This window comes from Malurus melanocephalus, unplaced genomic scaffold (genome assembly GCF_030028575.1).
Source record: "Malurus melanocephalus ecotype Western Australia unplaced genomic scaffold, MMel_1.1 scaffold_277, whole genome shotgun sequence".
NCBI classification, from domain to species: Eukaryota; Metazoa; Chordata; class Aves; order Passeriformes; family Maluridae; genus Malurus; species Malurus melanocephalus.
Genome location: NW_026623509.1, coordinates 353,512 through 377,163, shown reverse-complemented (window position 1 = coordinate 377,163; position 23,652 = coordinate 353,512). Strand labels below are relative to the sequence as shown.

Sequence of the window (23,652 nt, the reverse complement as noted above, 5' to 3'; positions counted from 1 at the left end):
CCGCCCCTCGCTGGGACCTGCTGGGTGAGGGGAAGGAGAGGTTCCTCGGCTGTACCACTGCGGGCCTTGCGGGTGAGGACGACATCAGGCGGCTGCGGTTCGCCTCGGCACCATCCAGCTCCTCCGAGCCGAGCGGGGTCGGATCCCAGCGCAGCATCCAGCGCTACATCCCGCTCTCTGCCCCGGCCCCTGGCCGCGCTTCCCGCCCGCCTCTTCCCGGCCTCGGCCCCCCCCGCGCGGCGAATGGTGCGGGCCGCAGGTGTGGCCGGCGGGACAAACCAACAGCGGGCGCGGGGGGATCGGCGCGGCGGGAGGGCGGGACGGGACGGGGCTGGTAGCGGGCGCATCACCGGCAGCGACGCGGGCGGAGCGGCCGCCGCGGGAGATTGAAGTGCCGGGGCCGCGGCGGGGCGAAGAGTGTGAGGCGCTGCCGCCGCTGCCAGGGTCGCCCGAGGGGAGGAGAACAGAAGGAAGGGGCCGGTAAGTGCCACGGGCCGGCGGCAGCGGGAGCGCGGCCCCGGCGGCCGCGGTGGCGGTGCCGGGGGGGCGGCCGGGCGGGCAGGGCACGGCGGGGCTGCGGTCGCGGCTGGAGGGGGCCCGGTCCCGCCCGGGTGGCTGTCCCTGGCCTGCCCCGCCGAGCCGCCCGTGCCTGACCTGCGGGTGGGAGGAGGYGCGTGGCGAACCGGGAAAGGGCGCGCGCCAGGCGGGGGAACACCGCTCGCCTCTCCCCAAGGTGGCTGGCCCAGGTGTTGGGACACGCAAGTCTGGGGCCTGGATCACGAAGCCAATCTCGGTTCAAAGATAGAAGTTAGATTTTTTTTTGGCTTTTTGTTTGAAAAAAATTTTTTTAGCTTGAGTCAGCTTCCTGGGCCGATTCAGGGTACGGGCAGTGAGAGGAGAAACTCGYGGCTGGAGCTGCTGCACGTGGTACAAGTGCTGGTTGAAAGTGTTAATAAAGCTACTTGTTAATTAGAACATCTGTATTAACTCTAATTAGAGCATCTGTAGGGATTCTAATTAGAACATGTGTCAGAACTCGTGAGTTATAATTTGGTCATTCTTATCTTGACGGAGCATTTATTTTAATGCTGAGGTGTTTTAGGTGCCTTTGGGTGAGTGCATTTCTCCTTGAGCCTTAGCAGATGTGTGTATGGAGTAGGTTTCTTCAGCGAGAGCTAAACCTCTTTAGAAAAGCATTGATTCTTGTATAGCAGCACTCGGAAAAAACTGTGGGTCGCCATCACGTGATCAGCTTCAGGGATTGGTTGCGGGAAGAGCAAGATTTTAGAACACTGACAACTAGACGACTTTAATGCTTTAAATTTCTGTGTGTTCACTTATCAGAACCACATTTACATCCTGTCACATACTGAATGGCCTGGTGTGTATAGGCATTCTTGAGTCTAACAGATGTGATGAAAGGCATTTGCCCTTCCCCTCACCAGCCTTTAGAATCACAATGACAAAAGGCTGAAATATATGAGAAGGCAGATTTGTGAAATATTAGGACATAGTTCTGCCCTTAAATGTGACAAATAGAGCAAGAAAATTAGGATATTCCAGGAAACTCTGTAACTGGACACTAGTTTGATAGGTCTCAAAAGCATCTTTCCAAATCACTTTTGTCTCCAGAGAAACACCCTCCACATGTAGGACTCTGCTATCCTGACTTCCTTGAGTGAATGTGGTAGCTGAGTCAGTGGCAGCAACTGTTTATAATTCAGTCTTGTTAAATGACCCTTCCCATCTTCTGGGGAGAAGTTTGAGCTTTCCCTGCAGCCCCTCCCTGGTACTTTTATATCCTTCCTTATATCAAACATCCATCCTATGCTGCCTCACACTCTCTCTGTGTTTTGGARGTTCAGCTGCTGGTAGGGCCTTGATTTCACTTCTTTCACTTTCTGTTCTTCTTTACAGAGATCCCAGGAACTGGCATTTGTTTCCTGTTCCTTTCTGGCAAACCTGAGCTTCTGATAGGAAAGAGGGTTTGGTCTGCTTCTAAGGAGCTGATAGAGCACAAGGCTTAGCCTGGCTTATAGCTTCTGCTTATTTACTAAGTTACTATTTAATAAGTTATTACTRTTGCCTAGGAATCTGAAATCACCATCCTCCCTGCTCTTACTACTGTCAGCTCAAAGTGAAAATCAGGGTTTCCTTTCTTTTTATCTTTACTTCTCTTTCCTGCATCCCATTATGCTCATTTTGGCTAAGAGGTAACTAATAGCATCTTATTTGTTGCTAGTGCTACTGAGAGCTTCATAGGTCTTCCTCCCAGGTAGATTGCACAACCACAGCAAAAAAAAAGAAACATCTTACACGTTTGAAAATCATCCTTCTTGTCATCTGTATCAAAAACTAGCATAAGCCTGTTTACCATCTCAAGCAAAATTTAATCATGTAATTGCAATAAAAATGTTTGGGCTTCCTACAACTAAGAGTGGCATTCAAGAAAAGTAGTATTAGAAGTATTGAATGGCTATGGCTTTCCAAAATCCGTTTTTAATTAAGCCCCCTTTTACTGTCTATGTTTTGTTTCCATCTTTCCTGCAAGTGCATGGAGTTAAAAAATAATCTTTCAGTCTCATCTGTTGTGGGTGGGGGAGGGGGAAAACCCCAAACCAAACAAAACTAAACACACAAACCCCACATATTGTGGATTATTTCAGACAAAATCGTACCATGTAAAGGGGTTGGAATGGACCTTAAAGATCATCCAGTCCCACCACCCCTGTCATGGGCAGGCACAGCTCTCCTTACACCAGGTTGCTCAAGGTCTTATCCAACCTGGCCTTGAACACTTTCGTGGATGGGGCATCTGCAGCCTCCCTGGGCAACTTGTGCCAGTGCTTCACCACCGTCCCAGTGGAGAATTTTTTCCTRATACCCAACCTAAAGTTCCACTCAGTGAGCTTGAACCCCTTATTTCTTGTCCTGTCACTACAGTTCAGAGTCCCTCTTCACTTCCTTTTAGGCCTCCTTCAGATACTGGAAATTTGTTATGAGATTTCCATGCAACCTTCTCCTCTCCAGGGTGAACAGCCCAAACTTTCTCAGCCTGTCTCTGTAGGGGAGATGCCCGAGTACACTTATAAACTTCGTGGCCTCTGTTGCTCCAATAGTTTCGTGTCCTTGTTATGCTGGGAGCACCAAAGCTGRACATTATTCCAGGTGGGGTCTGAGCGAGTGGAGTAGAGGGGGAGAGAATCCCCTCCCTCGCCTTGCTGCCCACGCTGCTTTGAATGCAGTCTGGAATATATTTGTCTTTGTGGGCTGCGAGCCCACGCTACCGGGTTATGTTGAGTTTTTCACCGAACATCCCCCCCGTGTTGGTTCTAAAACTAAAAAGCAATGGAATGATCCTKACCGGGATCAACGCTGACAGCCCGGCCCCGGGCGCCGTGTCCGCCTCCCGCTGCTTCCTCCTCCGGGACTACGGCTCCCAGCAGCGCCCGGGCTGAAAGTGAAAATAAGCGCCAGGTTACGCTCCTGTTTGCGCCCTCCCCTCCCTCCCTCCCTCCGTCCCTCCCGGCGGGCCGCACGTGTCCTTCCTTTCCCTTTTGTTTTCCGCCCGCAGGCCGGCTGCGCGCCCGGGACGCGCCCGCTCCCACCGGCACCGGGACCCGCCGCAGCTCCCCCCGGCCCTCCGCAGCAGCCGGGGAGCCGCGGGAGTGACGGRGCTGCGAGTCCGGGCTGCGCAGGGAAACTTTGCCGCTTCTTCTCGGCGCTCCCCACATGCGAGTGGACAGCGTGAAGCCGGCTGCTGCTCTTCCTGCCGCTCCGGGTCCTGCTCCTGACGCTCCTGCGGGTGCCGGGCCGGCGCTGCCCCCCCGCTCCGGCTGCTGCACCTGTGCCCGGCCCCGGAGCTGCGCCGCCGCTTCTCATCGCCATGTGGGACTAGGAGGGGTGCGGCGTTCTCCTCGGTGAACATGGATGCGGCGGGCAGGGCCGGCGGAGGGGAGCAGAGCCATCCCGGCAGCGGCGGGGACTCCCCCGGGGACACCTCCATGGACCGCTACCTGCGATCTCAGGGCTTGTACAGGAAGAAAGTGGCCAAGGATGGGTCCTGCCTTTTCAGGGCTGTGGCCGAGCAGGTAACTGGTTATATAAACAAAGCTCCTTCTCACGAAAGCATGGCAAATGGATGTCATTAGTGGGTGGTAATTAGTATTAAAACGCAGACAGGTATAGGTTAAGGTTATGTAGTCATGTGCCAGTGAAAAACATGATTTTGTTAAAAAAATTCCACCCTTCGAGGTGAGAGAAGTTCTGTGTGTACAGCTGCCTCGTGCCAYCAAGAAATCCTTATCTGTTGTGACCTTCCACTGCCTCCTCAGAGCTTTTTTTTCAGTGTACGATCTCAGCATTGGAATACAGCTGCTTGGTATGAGACTGGCTAGGAAGTGGGATTTAATGGAAAGAACTRAAAAGCCACGTTCTTAGTTTTGTTAATTAGTTTACTATAAAATTAGAGAAAGTGTCTAGTTTATTTTCTGTTCTTCCTGTTGAATTCCCCTCCCCCATTTCAGTGTTAGTGTTAAAGGAAAAAAGCGACAGCGTCATCTTGTCTTAAGTACAGGCAAACAGCAGTGGGAGCTCTGGTGCTTCTGATTGTGGGAACCCAGATTCCTGTGCTAATTATACACAGATCACTTCAAAAAAAAGAATTCYTTTCCCCACTGAATTGATAAGTGCAGGCAAGCAAATACTATTGATTGGAAGTGGGTGTTTTTTTTTATCTCAAGGGAATATATAGATAATATATATTKCTATTCTGACTTTTTAATTAATACATAGGTTTCTCTCACACTCTTGTGTTAATATAACTTTTTTCAACTATTACATTTTTAATGTCCCWTTTTTATTACAGAATCATTTAGGTTGAAATGATTTCTAAGAAAGTAAAGTCTCATTCAGAGTTACTAAGTGTTTATCTGMAAATTTGGTCTAATCTTTGTACTCTGCATTAAGAAAAACTGAACTGAATTCGAAAGTGATTTATAYTGAAGGTGGTGTGTAATAACTGTAAGAGACACTGCAATTTCAATTGTTTGAAACTCCTACAATGTAGTGAGATAACTTGGAACCTATGATGGAAGTAATAGTTTTCCAGTAGAGATTTGTAAAGGAAATAGAATTCAAGTGTCATATTGGGATCTGAATTCCTGGCTGGAGTATTTGGGCAACAGGCCTTTTAAAAGGAGAAAGTAAACACCCTTTGTGAGACTTGGTTGGATTTCCTTTGAATGAGTGCATGTTGGTAGCTGACTTTCTGATCTACTACTATAACTTACTTCAGTTGACTGAAGTCCTTTACAAAGGAGTCAATTAGAGAGTAACAATAAATGCTATTCATTTGCTTAGTAAATCCTCATAAAATTGAAGGTTTGAATTTAGCAAACCTGTGAATTCTGCAGTTACTTATTTTTTTATTAAGTAATTGAGGTTTCACTTGTGTGAAGATGTTGCTACTGAATGAGTATGCTTGTTAAATATTCTTAAAAATAAAACWAGAGTATTTCCAAGCCTGTATTTAGGCAGGAGTCATTAATTATTTGTGGCCTGTCATCAAAACTCCTGTGATCCAATGTCACCTTGTTCTCTTTCTCCCTTTGTAGGTGTTGCACTCTCAGTCTCGWCACATTGATGTTAGGATGGCTTGTGTAGACTATCTTCGGAAAAATAGGGAGAAATTTGAAGCAGTAAGTATTTTTGTTTTCTTTGTCAGCATTTAAAAGAAGTTACATTATTCCTTCCACTTTGGAATATTCTGCACCTCCCTGTGTTTGTGGCAATATTCATCATAGCTAAATACCAGCTRATGCTCTTTGAATTAGTTAGCACATATGTGGTAGTATCTCATTTTTGTAAGCCTGAAAAAGTCTATGCACTCCTTGGACTGGCATAACGTGGAGTGGGAGAATTTTTCATTAAGAACGAGGAATAAACTTACTTAAACTTTATTAGTTGGTGGTGAAGCTATTAAAATCTGTGTTTTAATGACTACTTTAGGATTATTATGCCTATCTTAATAAAAGTCATAAAATGTTATTTTTTGCTAATTAATTGCTTTTCCAATGTATAAGGGATTTGACTGTTGAAATTAATGACTTTTTTCAGAGCCTGCAGTTTATTATTCATTGGCACTGTAGATTTTTTTCCACTAAACATCTGGAATAAGTTTTTCATCAAGCATGGATGCAAAATATTTTGATATTGATCTATACTTCGTCAATTCCATCAGTGTTAACATCATAAAATCCAWTGTTTTCTTCCTTTTAAAAGAACATTATTCAATAACAGTGCTCCTGTTTGTGTTTGTATGGTTTCTAGTGTATATATTGTTACTTGATTTCCAGGATAGGCAAAAGGAGAGTTGAGGATGTAAGCATTTGCTACTAGGGGATTATTAGTTAGCTCTCTTTTGCTGTTCTAAGTTTACCCAGATCCAAAATAAAAAAGACTGTTTTAGATATGCACTGGCATAGGGAAGAGAAGGAAGGTAGGAATAAGGGTGTGTGTGCTATAATTTCTGACAAAGTGTGCTGTGCTCAAATGTGACTGATCACATAAATGTAGAAGTTATCAGGAATTAGTGATATAAAATAGAGCACATCTCTCGGGGACAATGCTGCTGTGACTTGACTCCTTCCAGTTGTTTCCAGTCCACCTAGGACTTACCAACTCTTGGATCAGTCTCTTCTTACTTTAGTTTTTCACTGCTGACTTTTTAAGTCCCTTTCCTTCCAGAATTATCCCATTCACTCCAATAACTGCTTTTGTACTTTTGTTCTCTTGTTTCATTGTGCAGTGTTTTGAAATACTTGCCCTTTTTGACTCTTTAAGTGTATATTGTTTCCCACGTTGTTGTTTCCAATCCCTGCTTTATTAGCCCTAGCTGGTTTTAGTATGGTTTTAATATTGTTTTGGTCTGTTTGGTCTGTCCTGCGAACTCCTGGTCCCAGTGGTTTTGGTTTTTTTCCTCAGGCATTATCCAAGGTATGACGTCTCCTTTGTCCATTTTTGCTGTCCTTCTGAAAAGTCTTCTTTTTAAAAGTTTCTTGTGAGAGCAGGTGTTTCATATTTGTTTTCATTTCCCAGTGTTCTTCCTCCTTGGGTACCTTGCTTAAGCTCTGCTGATCTCCTTTGCTGCCTCTATCTCTCACTGTGCTTTGTGTTTTCTGTCTGGAATACAGCATTGTTATCTCTCTTTAAAAAACCCAAACAGCATAAGCAACAAATGCCTCTTTCCCTAATCTCCTGGTTCAGTTGTTTACTCGCTGCCTCCTCAGTAGTTGTGCTTTATTGATGTGCACGGAAGGTACTTACTGAAGTTCCTTTTCTGTTTATTATAATCACTTAAGCTTGAATTTGTGTCTCTTTGGTTCCACTGATACTGTTATAATCAAAATTTCAGGAGTGTAACCACCATCTTCATTTCCATCCTCAGCCTTTCCTGAAGTGTTGTCTTGAATTGCTGCTGTGTTACATTCTTTCTCCAACTTACAGTTTCCTGTGTGAACTTCCTGAGTCCYATCCTTTCTTCCTCTGTGCATTATCTATAGGTCATTTAATTTTGACACAAAAAGTAACTGCTGTCTGTGATCATGTTTTCCTGATCCACCTTTTTAACTTCACACCTGATTGCTTCTATCTAAATTAAAAGGTTGGGCCAGGCTTTTTGATTTTTCAAACTTCAAAATGGCTAAAGCAGAGCTCATTCTCCTTATTATCTTGTTTCTTAGTCACTGCCCACAGTGACTAAGTGACACTTAGTCACTGCCCACAGTGACAGTAAAGAGCCATCCAGCTTGCAGTTTAAGTTCATAAAGGGATTTCCTTCTTTATTTGAACCTCTGTGAGTCTGTATTTTAAGTAAATCAAGCAGATTGTGACTGAAGTGCAATTCTTAAATGCAGCCTCTCTGTGACCAGCGTGGCTGAAACACTGATGTCTCAATTACTGCAGCATCTTTCTCTGGTCTTGGCAAATGTGAATTTGGCCTCTTCATGTGTATTAGGGACTGCAGATGAAGGATCACTTTCTTAGGCTGGCACTTAAAGTGTACCCTGATTGTTTGCATCCTTTGTGGAAAGTAAAAGCAATTTGTTTGAAGTGATACAGAAAAGTAAAAAACGTGCTCTATGAGTCGGCTGTACTAGGTCTTATCACTGCTTCCATACTACAGAAATGTGACTCCTGTTCCTGATTGTCCATTGCTGTTTATATACCAAGATATTTGCATTAAAGTGCACATGTCCTCTCTTCAGTGATGCTCTGCATGCCTGGGATGAATTACCTATRAAGATCTGCATGACATCATCTTTGCTTTCTTCCAGATTCCCCATTTGGCTGTGGAATTTCTTTTTTTGGGGGTTTTCTTTSGTTTATTTTGGCTTGTGTGAGGACTTTGAAAGCTGTTGATGTGGTTATTTTCTGCAAGGCAAATCTGTGTGACTGTTTATTCCATCATCTCGACATCACTTTGTATGGAGGTTGTAAGCTTCTTGAGGGCCAGGGAGTCTTCAGCTTCTTGTGGTACATTCCCTTAGTACAGTGGATTGTAGACTGGGTATTTCCACATGCTGCTTTATTAAATATAACTAATTACTGCTGGTATTTTTTTTAAATACAGTTCATGGATCGGCCATTTGAAGATTATTTAAGAAATGTGGAAAATCCACAGGTACGTTAAATTTGGTTTATAACAGAAAGCAATACTTTTGTTGAAGTTKATGGTAACTGGATTTTTTTTTCCTCTGAAGTGCTTTTAATTGCGCTTAGGAGGTCTTCAAATTATGTGAATATGTACTTTCMTGTGGGTTTATGTTACTCTCTATTGTAAAATGGTTTTGGGAATTGTATTTTTATCTCTTGCTGAACTCCAGATTCAATGTTCATATATTTATTTTAAACAATGATTTCTTGCATGTCTTGATCTGCTTGTGAGGAGGTTTAATTGTGTGTTTGTTTGAATGTAGTTTTCTTTTGTTTTCAATACAGGAATGGGTTGGACAAGTAGAAATAAGTGCCCTTTCTCTTATGTACAAGTAAGAAAAYCTTTCAATATGTTTTACTGAGATGATTTCTGTTGTTTTGTTAGTAAATCAGTTGGAAGAGCAAAGATGGAAATATGTTATGCCATAGTCCTCCATAAAATTACAAATATTCTTTGAAAATTGCTGCTGTCAAGGGATTAAATAGGAATAGGAGAGTGAGTTTAGAAAATGACATTTAATCTGGGATGTGAATTCAGGTTTGCAATAATGACATGTATCTCACCTCCACAGCCAATTGTGGGTAATTTCATATGGTTTGTATTTTGTTAATTTTAATATCTGAGTTCTTCTGTTAAAATTGCGTTTCTTTCTGTTTCTCACCAAAGCTTTARTACTTTTGCTAAGCTGTGGGCTGTGCCTCTTTCCTATATACTAAATCTTTCTTCACAAAATAGTRAGAAACAATGTGAATATTTATAAAAGCTTTCTAACTACTGTGTGAGTGAGTAATCCACAGCATCTTCACTGTCTGCTGTTTGTAAACACATTAAAAATTCACTATTTAAGAATGTTTGCTGTAAATTAATGGCTTTGCCYGTTGATGAGACAGCTGATAAGAGGAAAGAATCAAACTAGTTAAATATTCCTTTTGGGCAGTTTGAACACTACATAGGGGAAATCACATGGAATTCTATCTTTGCATTCTGTGAGGTGAATGGGACCGCTCAGAGCTCTGTGTGCTCATGGGTGGGGCAGAACTGAGCTGGACGTCAGAGCAGAGTTTGGCTCAAGAGGTTTAGTGAGAAGGTCTGATGGTTAGACTGAGCCAGGTTGTAGAGGGATATAACTCAATTTAAGTCAACAGAATTGGATGCCTAATCACATCAGAAACTGGGCACTCATGATCTGTTGTATTTCTGGCCATGAGAAATGTATTCCCATAAAYAGGAGTTTATTTTGCTGTCATGCCACATCAGTATCCAGGGCCACAGCTGATGAATGAATAGAGAAAAATCCTGGTTGATAATAGCAGGTTTTTTTAATCTCCACTGTAAGCATCAGGAGGGTTTTGTGGCATAGATGTGAGTCTGTGTGGTATTTCACTGCAGAGGTGAGCACACAAGAGTCGTTATTGCCATGCTTGTTTTGGGAAGACAGGCTTCTGTTGAAAAGGCGGTTTAGAGTCTCAGGGAAAGTATGAATGGGGGTGGAGGTAGGGGAAAGACTTGCTCCTGTTCCTGCATGCTTAAGGGAAGCAGAAGTAAGAATTTCCCGTTCTGTTCCAAGTGAATAAGTAAGCAAGTTTCAGACTTTCCAGGCATAGGATAGAATCAAATCAGKTTTGATTTTGCTTTTATTCTTCAGCGCTCTCACAAATATAATTTGGTTGTCTTGTAAATTTTTCTTTACTCCCTGAAGTGAGTGGGTCTTTGAGCTATAAAATACTTTTCTTCTTAGAACAGCTTTTTTTCTGAGAAATTGTAAGAAATTTGGTTTATTTTTTTTAAATCCAGAAGCTGTGAATATACTCAATTACTTTGCAAGACTGATAGCACTTCTGCCTGTGTGAGGAAGAAGTTGAAGGAAGTGACAGGTTGCTAAGCAAAGAGCTCAGAGGGAAGATTAAGCATGAAAGAGAGGAAAAAATCAGTTTAAAATCATGATAGAGATTGATTATAGCAGGTGAAAACTAGAAAACACCTAGTGAAAACACTAGGTGTTTTCTGTGGTTATGTATGTTCCTTGAATTTCACTTCAAGGCTCAAATTTTTATTGATACCACTTTTAAAATAAATTCTCAACTGCTACTTTCTTTTTCCCCCAGGAAAGATTTCATAATATACCAGGAGCCAAATGCCTCTCCTTCACGTGTAACTGAAAATGGCTTTTCTGATAAGGTAAAAATATTTTGGCCATTGCGATAGGCTGAACTAAGATTACTTTATAAACAGCAAGTAGTTGCACRTGAGTTTTATTATTCAACACAATGAAATGTTCTGAGAATTCAATTTTAGTTTATTTTGTACCTATTTARGGCAGCTATGCTGTTAATACATGCAGCATTTCTTTTTAAATAGATGGTATTTGAGGTGTGGTGTATCTTCCTGCTAATATAAAATTCTGTAAAAATCAGTTTTCAGCTGGTATCTCACGTCTGTCTTAAATTCTTCTTGATTTTTGTTAAAATTCTGTTTGGTTTAAAGGACATCTGCCAAACATTTTGATTRTTTTATTGATATATTGAGATCCTGAGAGATAACAAAGCACATGGGTACCGTAATTTAACTTAAAAGATCATACTTCTAAAAGTCAAGTGAGATGCAAAGCCTAAAATGCATCTGTGTCTTTTTTTAATAGGTGTTGCTGTGCTTCTCAAATGGAAACCACTATGATATTGTGTATCCCATAGAGTATGCAGAGAAGGCTGCTCTGTGCCAGTGTAAGTATTAAGCTGATTAGTTTAAAGCATATTTTTACCAAAAATCTTAAAAATATCAGTGTTAGGTTTCAGAAAAGGCTCTGCATGAAAGTTTATTATAGTAATTTTTGGTAGCTTGGTTTCCAGTTTGAGTTGTCAATGACTGTATGGTTACTATCTGTAATGGTGGGATAAAAACTGATTTAGRTGGTAATTGATTTTGCTCTTCCACTTTCTCCTTGTCTTTCCCAGCTCTGCTGTATGAGTTGCTTTATGAAAAAGTGTTTGATATGGATGTAAAGAAAATCATGTCAGAACTTAGTGCTGTTGGTGTGGCAGAGGAAAGTAATGGCAGCAGTGAAGTTTCTGCTTCAGATTCAGAAGATGACAATTACAGGTAAATRAGATTGAAAAGTTGATGTAAGATGCCTATGAACACATGTTTRATGAGTTTTCTGAATTTCTGGTGGGTAGTAGAATCCAGCAGTTAGGGTTGAAAATGTTTACAAATTACTAAGAAAAGAAGCAGAAAGAGGTAGGGTTAGAAGTGTGAAAGAATGCAGTGTGTAATCTTCACTTACTTAAGTCAGGATTCTGGCTCCCCTGTTTTTCCAGCAGTCTCACTACATAATGGATTATTGCCATTGTAACGTGTTCCTCTTCCTGTTTAGAATAGCAGAATTTCCTGGGAGAATTGTCAGTGTGCCAGTCTGGCATGGTAAACTCTGTGAGAATTACTTTATTTATTCTGCAACTGAGTAGAGTTACAGGAATCTAATGCAGTTTGTGTGGCTTCCACATCTGGGGGCTGGAATGCCTGCTTGAGGTGAAGCTAATGGAGACACAGAGGTGTAGCTTGCTCCATTTTGATCTTGATCTTTATGAGGTGGGTTTATATCCTTTTTGTTGGGTGCTCTAGCAAGCTTTGAGATTTTGACCTGATTCCTTTTGCCCAGCAAGTCTTTCACAGTGCCATTTTTGAAGTTACATATTGTCAGGTTTTCTTCTKTTTAATAGGGTTCTCAACTCTGGCTTGTATAAAATTCCATGGAAACTGTGGAGATGTTGCTGCATTAGTGGATAATGTCCCCTCTTCCCACTGATTGTTACAGTCCTTCCTTAGGGCTCTGCTGTATGGCAGAAGTTCCTTGAGCACTTGGGAGCTGGTTACTCCTCCAGGTTGAAAACAACAGAAAGGAAGATTGTGGAAATCATAAATCAAAAAATWGTTCTGGGAAAGGGATTAGCTTATTTTTGTGTTTGCAAGAAATAAAAAAAACTAGGGAATGTTGCCAATTAAAATATGAAGTATTTCCGCCTCAGGAAACAATTATTATAGTTAAATGTCAGAGAGTGGAAATCTTTATTCCTTTCTTTCTTGGAGCTTTCCTGGGATTCAAAGGCAGTAGCCTTATCCTGTATCTTTGGGATTCCTAAGAAAATATCCTGGTAACCTTCTTAGCACYTTTGGAAATAAGGTCATATGCTCACTGGAGACTCTGGAACTCAGTGTTTTTGATTTAAACCATATGTTCTATAATGCAAGGGCCGGTGTGTGAGTATGTGACTCTTGATCTAGTTATAAAACAAATTACCAACTTTTTGCTGTGTTTATGAAGTCCTAAATATTTTCCTTGTCTGAAAGTTGACTTCAGCTTGTTTCATCAGCTAGTTTTCCAGAAGATACTTTTTATTTTGTAAATACAAACTTCAGTTTTATTGTTATTGAATGTAATCGTTTTGGGAGAAATTAATGCTGAGAGTTGTCTACTGTTGTTGTAGGGAAAAATACTTGGACTTTCTTTGTGGAAAGTATTTTTCCAGTGATGTCAGGGGTAGAAAAATGAGAGTAAATTAGAGTGCCTGATGCAAGTTAACTAACAGAGTAGGTTTTGGTTTTGAGGGTTTTTTTTAGTATCTACTTTTGCAAAATTTTCCTCAAGTAGTTGCATTTTAAGAGAACTTCTGTTTCCCTTGCCTTCTCCCTCTTGCTTTTTATTTTCAAAGTGAAAACGAAGTCAGTGCACATAAGATAGACTTCCTAAAAGTTGTTTAAACCCAAAAATCTTATTTCTATATAATATAAAGATGTAGTTTTTATTTTAGACAGGTATTTCACTTCAAGAGATGAGAATGTTCTGTGGTATGCTTATTGTCAGGAAAACATGTAGAGAATGGTATATTTACCGTATATTCAATATATTTACCGCTTCTAGAGGTGTCTTAGCAGATTTTTCAGGCCTTAGTGATATTGTAATTCATTATAAAATCATAACTTGCCTCTGCCCTATTACAGAAGTAAAGCTACAACAGTTAGTGATATGAATGGAATGAAGTCTCTTTCTGGCAACAAGGTATTTATGTGTTGAGATTTATTTTCTTTCTAATAACTTGTACTCTGCTGTATTTTTTAGTATTTTATGTTCACAAATCTTGAGTTAATAGTTTCCCTAACATGTAACATCCTAAAAACTACCTACTTCTTTGAAAATAATGTATATTTTTGACGTGCTCAGAGGCAGATAGTGTACTTTCTAGTGCTTCTTAGTTTTGTGCTGGTATGGTTAAAAGAACACCATTTAACTTTTTTTCCCAAGCTCTCATGCTTTGTATATTTTCAKCTTCTCTGTGTTTCAGTACAAGGCTTGAGGACTGTGATTGAAAAAGGGAAAACTGAACATATCTATGTAGTTGACCGTTATGAACTTTGTTCTGTTCCATACAGCACCTTGAGAGCAATGGGAATCCCAGCTTGTTGGTCCTGCCTAAAAAGGTTCTGAAATCGCTTGATCCCTTGGTTTACAGAAACGTTGAATATGATGTTTGGCTCCAGTCCAAGTGGGGTGAGTAACAGTTCAAAGTTGCAGCTTTTGCCAGCTGTGTGAAGTGAAGCCCTCCTGAAGAACTGATGCAAATGGCAGTTGGGGTTTAGTTTGTTTTTCCTCACATGGATCCGTGGGCAGACTTAGGGCCTGAACACCTGGTTTGTGTTTTTGCTGCATCAAAAAAGTAACTCTTCTGGTATATTTGAATGAACAGTATATTACTGCTTCTGTATTTGCAGATCAGCAAAAACAAGATTTCTCTATTGCTGCTGGCATGCAATACTCCATTGGAGATAAATGTAAAGTAAGTAATACTGAATTATAGTTTATATAATTCAAATTGACATTTTCCTCAAGATGTCTATTTTCCCTGTTTGTTAACTGGGGTCCTCAATGCTAAGCATGGAATTGAAGATCCGTGAATTTGTCTTTGACASTGGAGATAGTGATTACAGTTTGTGAATAGGCTTTGGTAAAATCTCAGTACTTCCAAATAATGAAGTACAGSTTGCTTTAGTTACTGCAGATCCTGAGGTCTTGGGCAATTCTTTGTTTTAGGGTGTTGCAAGTGTGTTATACAATTGGTCTTTAAATTCTATTAAGATTTGTATTAAGTGTTACTGCTTAAGAAGAAGCGAGGTTTGCCATTAAAATTATTACACTGAAGATTAGTCTCTTTAAGTATRTTAACTGAACTGGTGGTACTTGGCTAAACATGTTTCTTTCTAGGATGTTTGACCATCTATTAAAATTATTAATWATAATGAAAAGTATTCAGTTTGAGTAATCATGCAGCACAGGGGCTCTTTCASTTCGTACTTTTTTGTTTGTGTAGTGGAATCAGCCATAGTACCTGAGCTGCAGGGAAAACGTCTCTAAACTTGAGAAAAAAACTTAAGCCAAAATACCCCACAAAGCCCCAAGCCCCCAATCCCCCATCCCCCCCAAACCAAAACCAACCTAATGCMGAGTTGATTATTTATTGCTTAATARCACAGGCTTAAAATTTRCWCTTAGGACCCTAAGGCTGTTTTGTCTAGTATTTTTTACGGGTACAGATATTATTAGTAGAAAAAACTCTGGTAATKAACATATTCTCTTGGTCAAATTTTATATATATGTGGCAAGACAGTAAATATATGGGGTAAAAAACAWGGGAAGAAAAGATGAAGTAAATAGTGAAAAGTCGAGTTAACCAATTTGATACAACTGTAAAGCCAAATACTGTAGTGAAACATTAATAAATTTATTTTTTAATCAGCAGAAGAATTTTAAGAACATAGAATGTCAGTCAGACAAGTAACACTATGATCATGTCTCAAGAACTTCTTTTGGTTGTTATTGAAAAAATCTTCTGAAGAATTAACTCCCAAAATAATCGTTGTTCATTATGTTCATAATTAGACTAAGTTTCACTGAAGTGAAGTGGATTTTAATATGGAAAAGCTTTGAGTTTTATTGTAAGCGAGAGTGTTTTCAGTGAAGCTGAAAAGCCTGGATGCACTGATTGCTTTTAACTCTCTCATGTGGTTTTGAAAAGCATCTTTCATTATGTAGTGTTACCCAGCAAACTGTTTGGTTAGTGTTGTGTGTGTGCTTGTTTTAATGGTAATTTTATTTCCTTTTGAAGAAACAATAGGGATTAGAGATTGGYTTTTGATTCATGTACTAAATTGTGATGTGTATTTCTCAGGTCTTCTGTTGCCCAGATGAAAAGTTCTGTTTCTAACGTTGCTGATATTTTAAAGAGTTACCTCCTCTCACTGCCATATTTTGAAATAATCCACTTTTTTTTTCTTATTCTTTTTCTTACAGGTGCGCTTAGACCATAACGGGAAATTTTATAATGCCCATATTCAAGAAGTTTATTCAGAGAATGGGCCAGTCGTTGTATTTGTAGAAGAGCTTGGAGCAAAGTAAGTGCTTAATCTCCTGGAAGAGAGCACCAAACTGAACAAAGCATTACTTTGGTCCAGAAATGTATCTTTACTTGGAGCAGTACTATTGCAAATTTTTAAGAAAACAGCATTCTGATTGAAAAAGGAAAAATTGCTAATCACTTTATATTTYTTTCTGTAGTGCTGAGTAGTCTGTGTATTTCTTGCAGAGTAGAACAGTAACTACATTAGTAGTTTAATTTTTTTTTGCACACAATTCAATCCTAAACAGATTGACACTAGCCTAATGTGTTGATTGCACTTAATAATTCGATGTTAGATTTGTGGCAAGCTTTCCATATTGAAAGGTCTATTAAAGCACCGAGCTCCTCTGYTGGTTGAGTGGCTCTGCCTGATTTCATCCAGAGTGCCAAGTTGCTGTTTAGGTCAGCATTATCTTTGCCCTACCTGGGACAAGAAAGTGTTTRAAGTTGTTGTGGTTTACAGATTTGATGGTTTTGGTTGTGCAGGGTGGGTTTTTTTCTTTGTTAGCATTTTTGTTGGGGAGGGGGAAAGGAGAGAGCAAGGAAATCTTGAGCTCTGCTGTAAGTCCTGTGAYTTCTGGGTCAAAAAATTCCACATTTGGGTGTAGTTTGGGAAGAGGAAACATTTTCAGTCAGGGTAAATGAGTGAAGGAGAAAGATACCCATTAATCTCATTTGATCTTCATTAAAAAAAAAAAGAAAAAGTGAGATCTAAAGATTATCTTGCAGTTTGAACCCTTTTGAAAATGAAATTTAACCTGTTTGAATGTCTGCCTTTCAAATAATGTAAACAGTTGTTTGGACATCCTACAGCATGCTCAATTAATATAGCAGTAATCGTTCTGGGATATACACCAATATATACCAGTATATACGATATATAACAATATAACACCTTTCAATCCTGGCACCTTTTGAAGTGTTGGTAATAAGTTTATCTAAGTATGGTGCCTGTATCTAAGTAAATTGCTTTTTGGGATCATTCTCCTTTTCTGTCTGCCCTGAAGACATTAYAATAGGCACTTTACAAATGGCTGATCATTCTTTACTGGATAAGTTTGTGTAAACTTATCAGTTTTATGTTAAAAAAAAAGTTTGCTGTTTCGCACATTGCTTGAGCATAATCATAAAGACAAAGGACTTTGAATGCAATGTTYTCAAAAGTGGAAAGATCTGTCAGTATTAGTGAACATGTGGTATTAATTTATGCAAGCCCCAGTCTGATCTTCTAAGATATTATTCCCTCCATAATTCCTTGTTTTGTAGGCATGCTGTCTCACTGAAGAGCCTTAAACCTCTTCCACAGACCTCTCCTATGGAGGGCTGGAACACTGTGCCAGGGAAGAAGATAAAAAAGTTTTACCCAACATGGGGGCAGAATGCTCAGCCTGGTAGGACTGTACCTGTCATTGTGTGGCAGAATCTTCTTTTAAAGATATTTTGTCTCAAAAAGCGTAAAAAGTGATTGAAATGAAAGTCTTACCCATTTTTCATGTTTTCATGTTGTTATCGCAGATGCAGAGTGCAGAGGGCCAAAGAATCAGAGCAAATCAATCAAACCCCAGTCAGCACTACCTCCTCGACTTCAGCATACTGTGGGAACCAGGCAGCACCAGTTCTTGAGTTCTGGGCCCCAACCTCATCAGACCTCAACTGAGCAAAAAGCTCCAGGCAGGAATCCTTCCCAGTCTGTAAGGTAAAACTGCAAACAGCATTTTTTTTGGCTGGAACTCTGACCGAGCTTCTGGAAGCCCAGGTGGCTGCTTCCTATGCTTCTGGCATGCTCTTTTGAAATATGTTGCCACTGAATTCTTAAGAAGTGTCCCAAGTCCATAAGAATACACACAAGTAGAGGAAAAATAACTTTTTTTTCTTGCATGGCAGTAACTGCCTACAAAGCTTCATTTTTTTTTTTGGAAGGTGGATGTTGGTATGGTTTTTTTGTTGTAGTTGTTTTTATTTTTGTTYGAGGCTTAAATAATGTTGAAAGTGCTTCTTGGGCTTGGCTAAGATCTTGACTGAGCTTTTGCTGAACCTGTCATAGGGGACTGCTTCGTGTTCTGACTTAACCACTTAAAAGGAGCWTGAGAACAGCATTTTGCCTGCATTTGTTGGCAGTGATTTTTTGATTCCCCAGGCTGCTGCAGTGGAGTTTGTTTCCATCATTGCGTCTTCCTTCTTCCTCCTACCCCACGCATTYGTATTGTGTTTGATTTTCTTGGTCCAAGCAATCCCACTTCCTTTTTTAATGTGCAGAAAAATGGAGCGTGAGAGAAGTGAGGAGCTGAGCCATGGCAGCAGGGATTGTAACTACTTTGGGCTGTCGCCGGAGGAGCGCAGGGAGAAGCAGGCCATAGAGGAGTCTCGTTCCCTTTATGAGATCCAGCAGCGGGACGAACAAGCTTTTCCTGCTCTTTGCAATGTATGTTTTATTCATTGGAATTAATAGTGCATTTTCCATACTTGTCTGTGAACCTTTCATTAGCAATTGGTTTGCTGTCTGTGAATCACACTACTGTTCCAAAATTAAGGATATTTATTTTWCACTCACTTTCTGTTTGGGAATACGAGTCTCTACAATGCTTTATATGTTAAAGATAAGAAAATACACACAGTAGTTCATCCTGGGAATAACTGAACATCCAYTGTACCCAGTTCTTTAGGCATGTAAATACGGGAGACACACAAGCATCTGTAGCTGGATGATTCTGGAGAGATCATCCTATTGATGCAATTTTAATGAAAGTGAGAGGGAGTCTCAGCACTTCCAGGGAAGTGAGCAGATCCTGTGGGTAGAGAGCTACTMCTCTCTACACAGGTTTGTTCTAGTGTGGGGCTTTTTGGGTTTAAATCCTAGGGCAAACAGAAACAAGAACAAGGCTGGAAAGAATGAGTAGGTGAAAGACTGAAGCCTAAGGGTCTCTCCTAAGGTTGCTCTCTCCATGTRAGCAGTAACAGTTTGCTGTTTCGCTCACCTGTGGGAGGAGGGGTGATTTATTTTCTTAAGTGAAACAGATTTCACCAAGTCAGCTATTGACGTGAATGCTCTTAAAGGACACTTGGCAAAATGTAGCAACGARTGAGAAAGAGTGGATGAATCTGCAGGATACTGAGCCAGACTCTMCCACCACCACCTTTCTGCCTATCACAGACATGAATATGATGTGTCATGAAGACATGATATGATAATAGCAGATGATGGCCAAGTGTCATTGGACTAATTACATAAAGTGATATTTCTGCTTTTGTCAACTTTCTTAGAATCAGTCAGTCTGTCAGGCTGCTACACAGACTGTGGATAATGTAAACCAGAAAAAGTYGTCAAATAATGAAAGAAGAAACAGCAAGTGGACAGCAGAGGTGGAAGAACAGAAGGAGAAAGGTAAAAACTAAATGGATTTAAATCACGGCTTTTAGTTTTGTTTTATTTGCTTGGTTTTGTTACCAGCCTCAGAATTTATTCATGATAGGGCATCTGTTTAGGCAGTGAGAGAAAAGTTATYGTAAGTAGCAGTAGCAAAGTAAACTGGGCTCCAAGTAGCAAGGGTGTGGTTTGTGAGGAAAGTACATTTTCCTGCTTTCTGAATGTGGCTGAGAGAGCAGACTTCTGGCTTGGATTTTTGTAGTAAATGGGAAGAAAAACGAGAGAAACTAAAAGACTTATTARAGCTACCCTAAATTAGATCCTTTTGAAATTCTAGAGTGTGCAGCAGAAAGTTCCAGTGGGGGAGCATTAAGAATAATTTATGAGAGAATCAGGTAAAAGTATTCAATGTGGAATGGTTAAGAATTAGCATACTATGGTACAGAAAGGGGAGATGATGATTTACAGAACAGTTGGAAAACCAAACCTGTTTACAGTAGAAAGATCTGTCACATSATCAAAAGTTGTTTTTCTCCCTCCTCACCATTAGTTTCAACACTCTTTAGCTTCTCTTCATGGACTCAAAGCTTTTCCTCTTCTGTGAGGAAAYAGAACATGGCAGTAAGAGATGAAAGCTGTGGCTGTTAGGAGGTAGTAAACCTTTGCTGATTGCAATGGCTAGTGGTTGGTGGGAATTTTTAATTAGTATTTTTAAAACTTTTTTGTCCTGTCACCTTTGCCATAACTAAAACCCAAATTTGATCTTTGCATTTTCCTCTTTTTTTTTTTCCTGATTAAATAAAATTCAGACTCTTTAGTCTCCTCATAGAAGCTACCCCTTCACTCAATTTTTCTAAATTTTTTTTGTTTTGTTCCCTTATCTCTGGTAACAGCAGATGCATTGCTGCTGTCTGTTTATGGTATGTGTGCTCCTTAGTTCCTCTTACAAGATGGAATCCTTTYTTGAGTGGTCTCACAAGGACCCATCTTACCTGTTTTTCATTCTCCAARTATCTGAAAACTTGTGTCATTTACAAACCTGTTTGAYCAACAATGCCAAAAGAAACGTTCACATAGAGAAAGCTCTTTACTCCAGTCATGATGGATTTGGCTGAAGAGCGTGGCCTTTCCATCTTTCTCTGCTTTTTGTGATGCTCTGGTTTGCATTGTCTCTTGTGAACTAGGTTAATAATCCTATGGGAATCAGGTGTACTTCCTTCTAGTGTCAGGGGTTCCTATTGCTGCTTGGGCAATTGGCAGTAATTCCCAAAATCAATACTGTTTCCATTTATGCTGTTGTCTAGTTGTGACAGGATATAATAAGCTTTTAAAAAGTCCCTATCTACTACTGATAAACTTCTGGGTATGGGTTTGATTGACAAGCMGTGGTAGCCAGGTCTGAACATAAACCAGAATGGGAAGAACTTACTACAGATAGTACAGATCTTATGTCGTGACTGTTTTTTTACACTATCTGCCCCACTGAAGTGTTTGCTGGTGCCTGAGAAATAAAACTTTGTGCAGCAGTCTGAAAACTTTTTTAGTTCTTTTAATCCACTGAAACATTCTAAACTGTTTTTTTACTCAGCCAAAASTAGACAAGACTTTGAGCTTCTGTTTTCTTAACACTTGAAAATGAAAATGCAGATCAGAACACTTTCACTTTAAGCAAAGTACAAACTTCTGTTTCATTAGGAGCAATTTAGGATGARTATGTTTAAAGAGACAGCTGTATTTCATTCCTGCTTCCCCCAAGCATCACTTGAATGGTTACCAAATGTCAGTAAAGAATTCTGTAGAGCTTGGAGAACTCAGGTTTAAGTAGCTGCTCTGTTATTGCCCGAACAACTGTTTTGTTTTTTAGGTTGCTTTGATCTTTGGTAAAAATAGAAATCTAAAATTGCTGAAGTAATATATACTGAGGTATAGATTTGGTTTTGAAAGTTTAATTTTGGAAAGACAAACTAACTGGCTTAAGTTGTGATAGCCATAAGTGGTGTAATGGTTCATTTACTAGGTTATGTCTTGGTGTTGCAGAGTCAAATTCCAGGCAGATCCACTTAAGTCAGAAGCTTGAGCCAAATTCATCTGAGGTAATCTTAAAGAAAAGACCAAATTTTTTTTTAATGTTATTGCTTCTCTGATACATGATTAGCAGAGCAATAGCTGCCTTTAGAGCTGTGATTGCTGCTGCTGCTTTACAGCTTTTAGTGAAATACTCCTAAGGTTGGGGGCTTGTACCTTCTGTGAGCTTTCCTCAGCCCTGTAACCCATACCTATAGTTCTTCTCTGCAATCGGAGTCCTCAAACCTGGGCTATCGAGAGCACTTACGAATCTGGATTTGTAATTGCTTAGTACAGTTTCTACTTTCAGTATAATGGACCACAGAAGAATTGATGTTTGCTAATAGCTACTGTGCTAACAGACCATGAGCTCTGAAGTTCAGTGAAGATTTGTGGCCTCTTGTTGGCTTTTAACCTTTGCTGTCCTTTCAATGAGCAAAATGTTACACTTACGTAATAGTGATGGGTGCTTAGCTCACTTTGTATGGAGTATGGTTTACTGTTTTTGAATAACTCTTTGTAAAATTGATCTTACTATTAGACTAGCTGTGTCTGTTGTTTTTAACTTTGCTTTAGAAGAATAGTCAAGATGAGAGTTATCCAAAAGCTTCATCTCCTTTGGAACAAGTTAAAACAGATTCTCCGATTCTTGCTGAGCAAGTAAGAAATGTTTGTTTGATTTCAAAGTTTTCCAGTCAGGAGACTTCAGACAAAGGGGAGCTTCATCACAGCCACGTATGTATTACAATACTGGCTTTTAATTACAGCCATTTCTATGGTGATAATGCTAAAATTTCATATTTACAGTTAGAAATATGYTATGTCCAACATAAAGAATGTAAAAGGACAACCCTTGATAGAAAAGTATATCTATTCTTTTCTGAGAGAGGGATTATTTCATATCTTTCTACCAAGGTTACTATGGTTTTCCCTTCAAATTTTTTACCTTAGCTTTTTCAGTTTTCTTCAACGTTATTGGTAATTTCTTGTGGGTGGCTTTTCTTCTGGGTGGGAGATACKTAAGTGTGATGGTTGTGAAGGTGGYTCCAGTGCTGATGGCTCTGTGGTACAGGCATGWGCTGGATAGAGCTGAGAGCAGAGCTGTTCACATAGTGGTGTAGCTCAGGTCTCTGGATATGTTCCTAGTTAATACTTCCCCATGATGATGATAGGAGTCTGGATAAGACTGAGTCATCAAGATCACCAACCATGGTGTGATTTAGCTTTGTTTTTACAGAACCTGAGCGAGTGCTTGCCGAGTGTAACTCCGACACCTTCTCCAGTCTTCTCTGAGGTGCATTTACCTCCAGCAGTGCCTTCTGTACCAGCCATTGTGCCAGCTTGGCCAAGTGAGCCAGCAACCTATGGACCAGCAGGTTTGCAAAAATATTAAAAGCAATCAGAAACTACTAACCCTGGAAAATACTGTAACTCTTGCTAAGCTGAAGATGCCCCCAGGAGGCACKCTTGTATAATTTCACATTCCAAAGGCAGGCATTCATAAAAATGTAGCTTGTCACTGCTAAAAGCCAGTGAGAGTTCTAACAGATCTTTGATTGTTTGTATGAGCAGTTTACTTTACTCCCAACCTGAAGGTATAAGAAGGTTGTGTACTTAAATTGCCATTTTGCCTCTTGAGTGGGATAGCATCGAGTTTTGAGGATCTGCTTAAGGTAGAACACATTGTCAGCATGTTGAAACCTGATACATGTTTGTGCTCAGTGTCCATGTAATGGTATGCTCCTTGGTTGACTAAGGACTCAGCTTGGGGCTTGTATGTCTGGAGCTAATGAGATCCATACGGACCTGAGTTGCAAAGCCAGTGTAATGGGTTTTTGTGTKCTGTGCATATCTTCTGGGCTGTGGAGTTAGCTTAGGGTCAGTATTGCTCATTGGATCAGCTGCTGCATTGTCTCTCACACTGCTGTTTCTGTACAAGAACTAGCTTTCAGTTCAGCATCCTTTGTTCACATGAGACAGTCACAGTCCTGTCACACTTGACTGTGTCTGTGACAAAAGACATGTAGCCCAGTTATCTGAGCTCAGATTCAGAGTTGACTCTA

General features: G+C 40.3%; 1 protein-coding gene across 7 annotated transcripts in view; it reads left to right on the top strand.

Moving 5' to 3' along the window:
• The first annotated feature begins 306 nt into the window (after positions 1-306).
• OTUD4 (OTU deubiquitinase 4) overlaps positions 307-23,652 on the top strand; it is a 28,874-nt gene continuing 5,528 nt past the window's right edge. For 2 of the 7 annotated variants that reach the window (XM_057376300.1, XM_057376297.1), the window contains exons 1-19: positions 312-480; positions 3,575-4,091; positions 5,616-5,699; positions 8,633-8,683; positions 9,001-9,047; positions 10,822-10,894; positions 11,355-11,436; positions 11,668-11,812; positions 13,712-13,769; positions 14,141-14,258; positions 14,480-14,544; positions 16,056-16,156; positions 17,428-17,552; positions 17,677-17,857; positions 18,418-18,583; positions 19,423-19,543; positions 21,563-21,618; positions 22,166-22,324; positions 22,827-22,965. In XM_057376300.1, coding sequence (XP_057232283.1) covers positions 3,927-4,091; positions 5,616-5,699; positions 8,633-8,683; positions 9,001-9,047; positions 10,822-10,894; positions 11,355-11,436; positions 11,668-11,812; positions 13,712-13,769; positions 14,141-14,258; positions 14,480-14,544; positions 16,056-16,156; positions 17,428-17,552; positions 17,677-17,857; positions 18,418-18,583; positions 19,423-19,543; positions 21,563-21,618; positions 22,166-22,324; positions 22,827-22,965 — 1,936 coding nt within the window. In that variant the 5' untranslated portion in view covers positions 312-480; positions 3,575-3,926. Of the gene's footprint in view, positions 481-3,574; positions 4,092-5,615; positions 5,700-8,632; positions 8,684-9,000; positions 9,048-10,821; positions 10,895-11,354; positions 11,437-11,667; positions 11,817-13,711; positions 13,770-14,140; positions 14,259-14,479; positions 14,545-16,055; positions 16,157-17,427; positions 17,553-17,676; positions 17,858-18,417; positions 18,584-19,422; positions 19,544-21,562; positions 21,619-22,165; positions 22,325-22,826; positions 22,966-23,652 lie in introns of those variants that run through there. The other 5 variants (XM_057376301.1, XM_057376298.1, XM_057376299.1 and 2 more) reach the window with 5 other exon arrangements.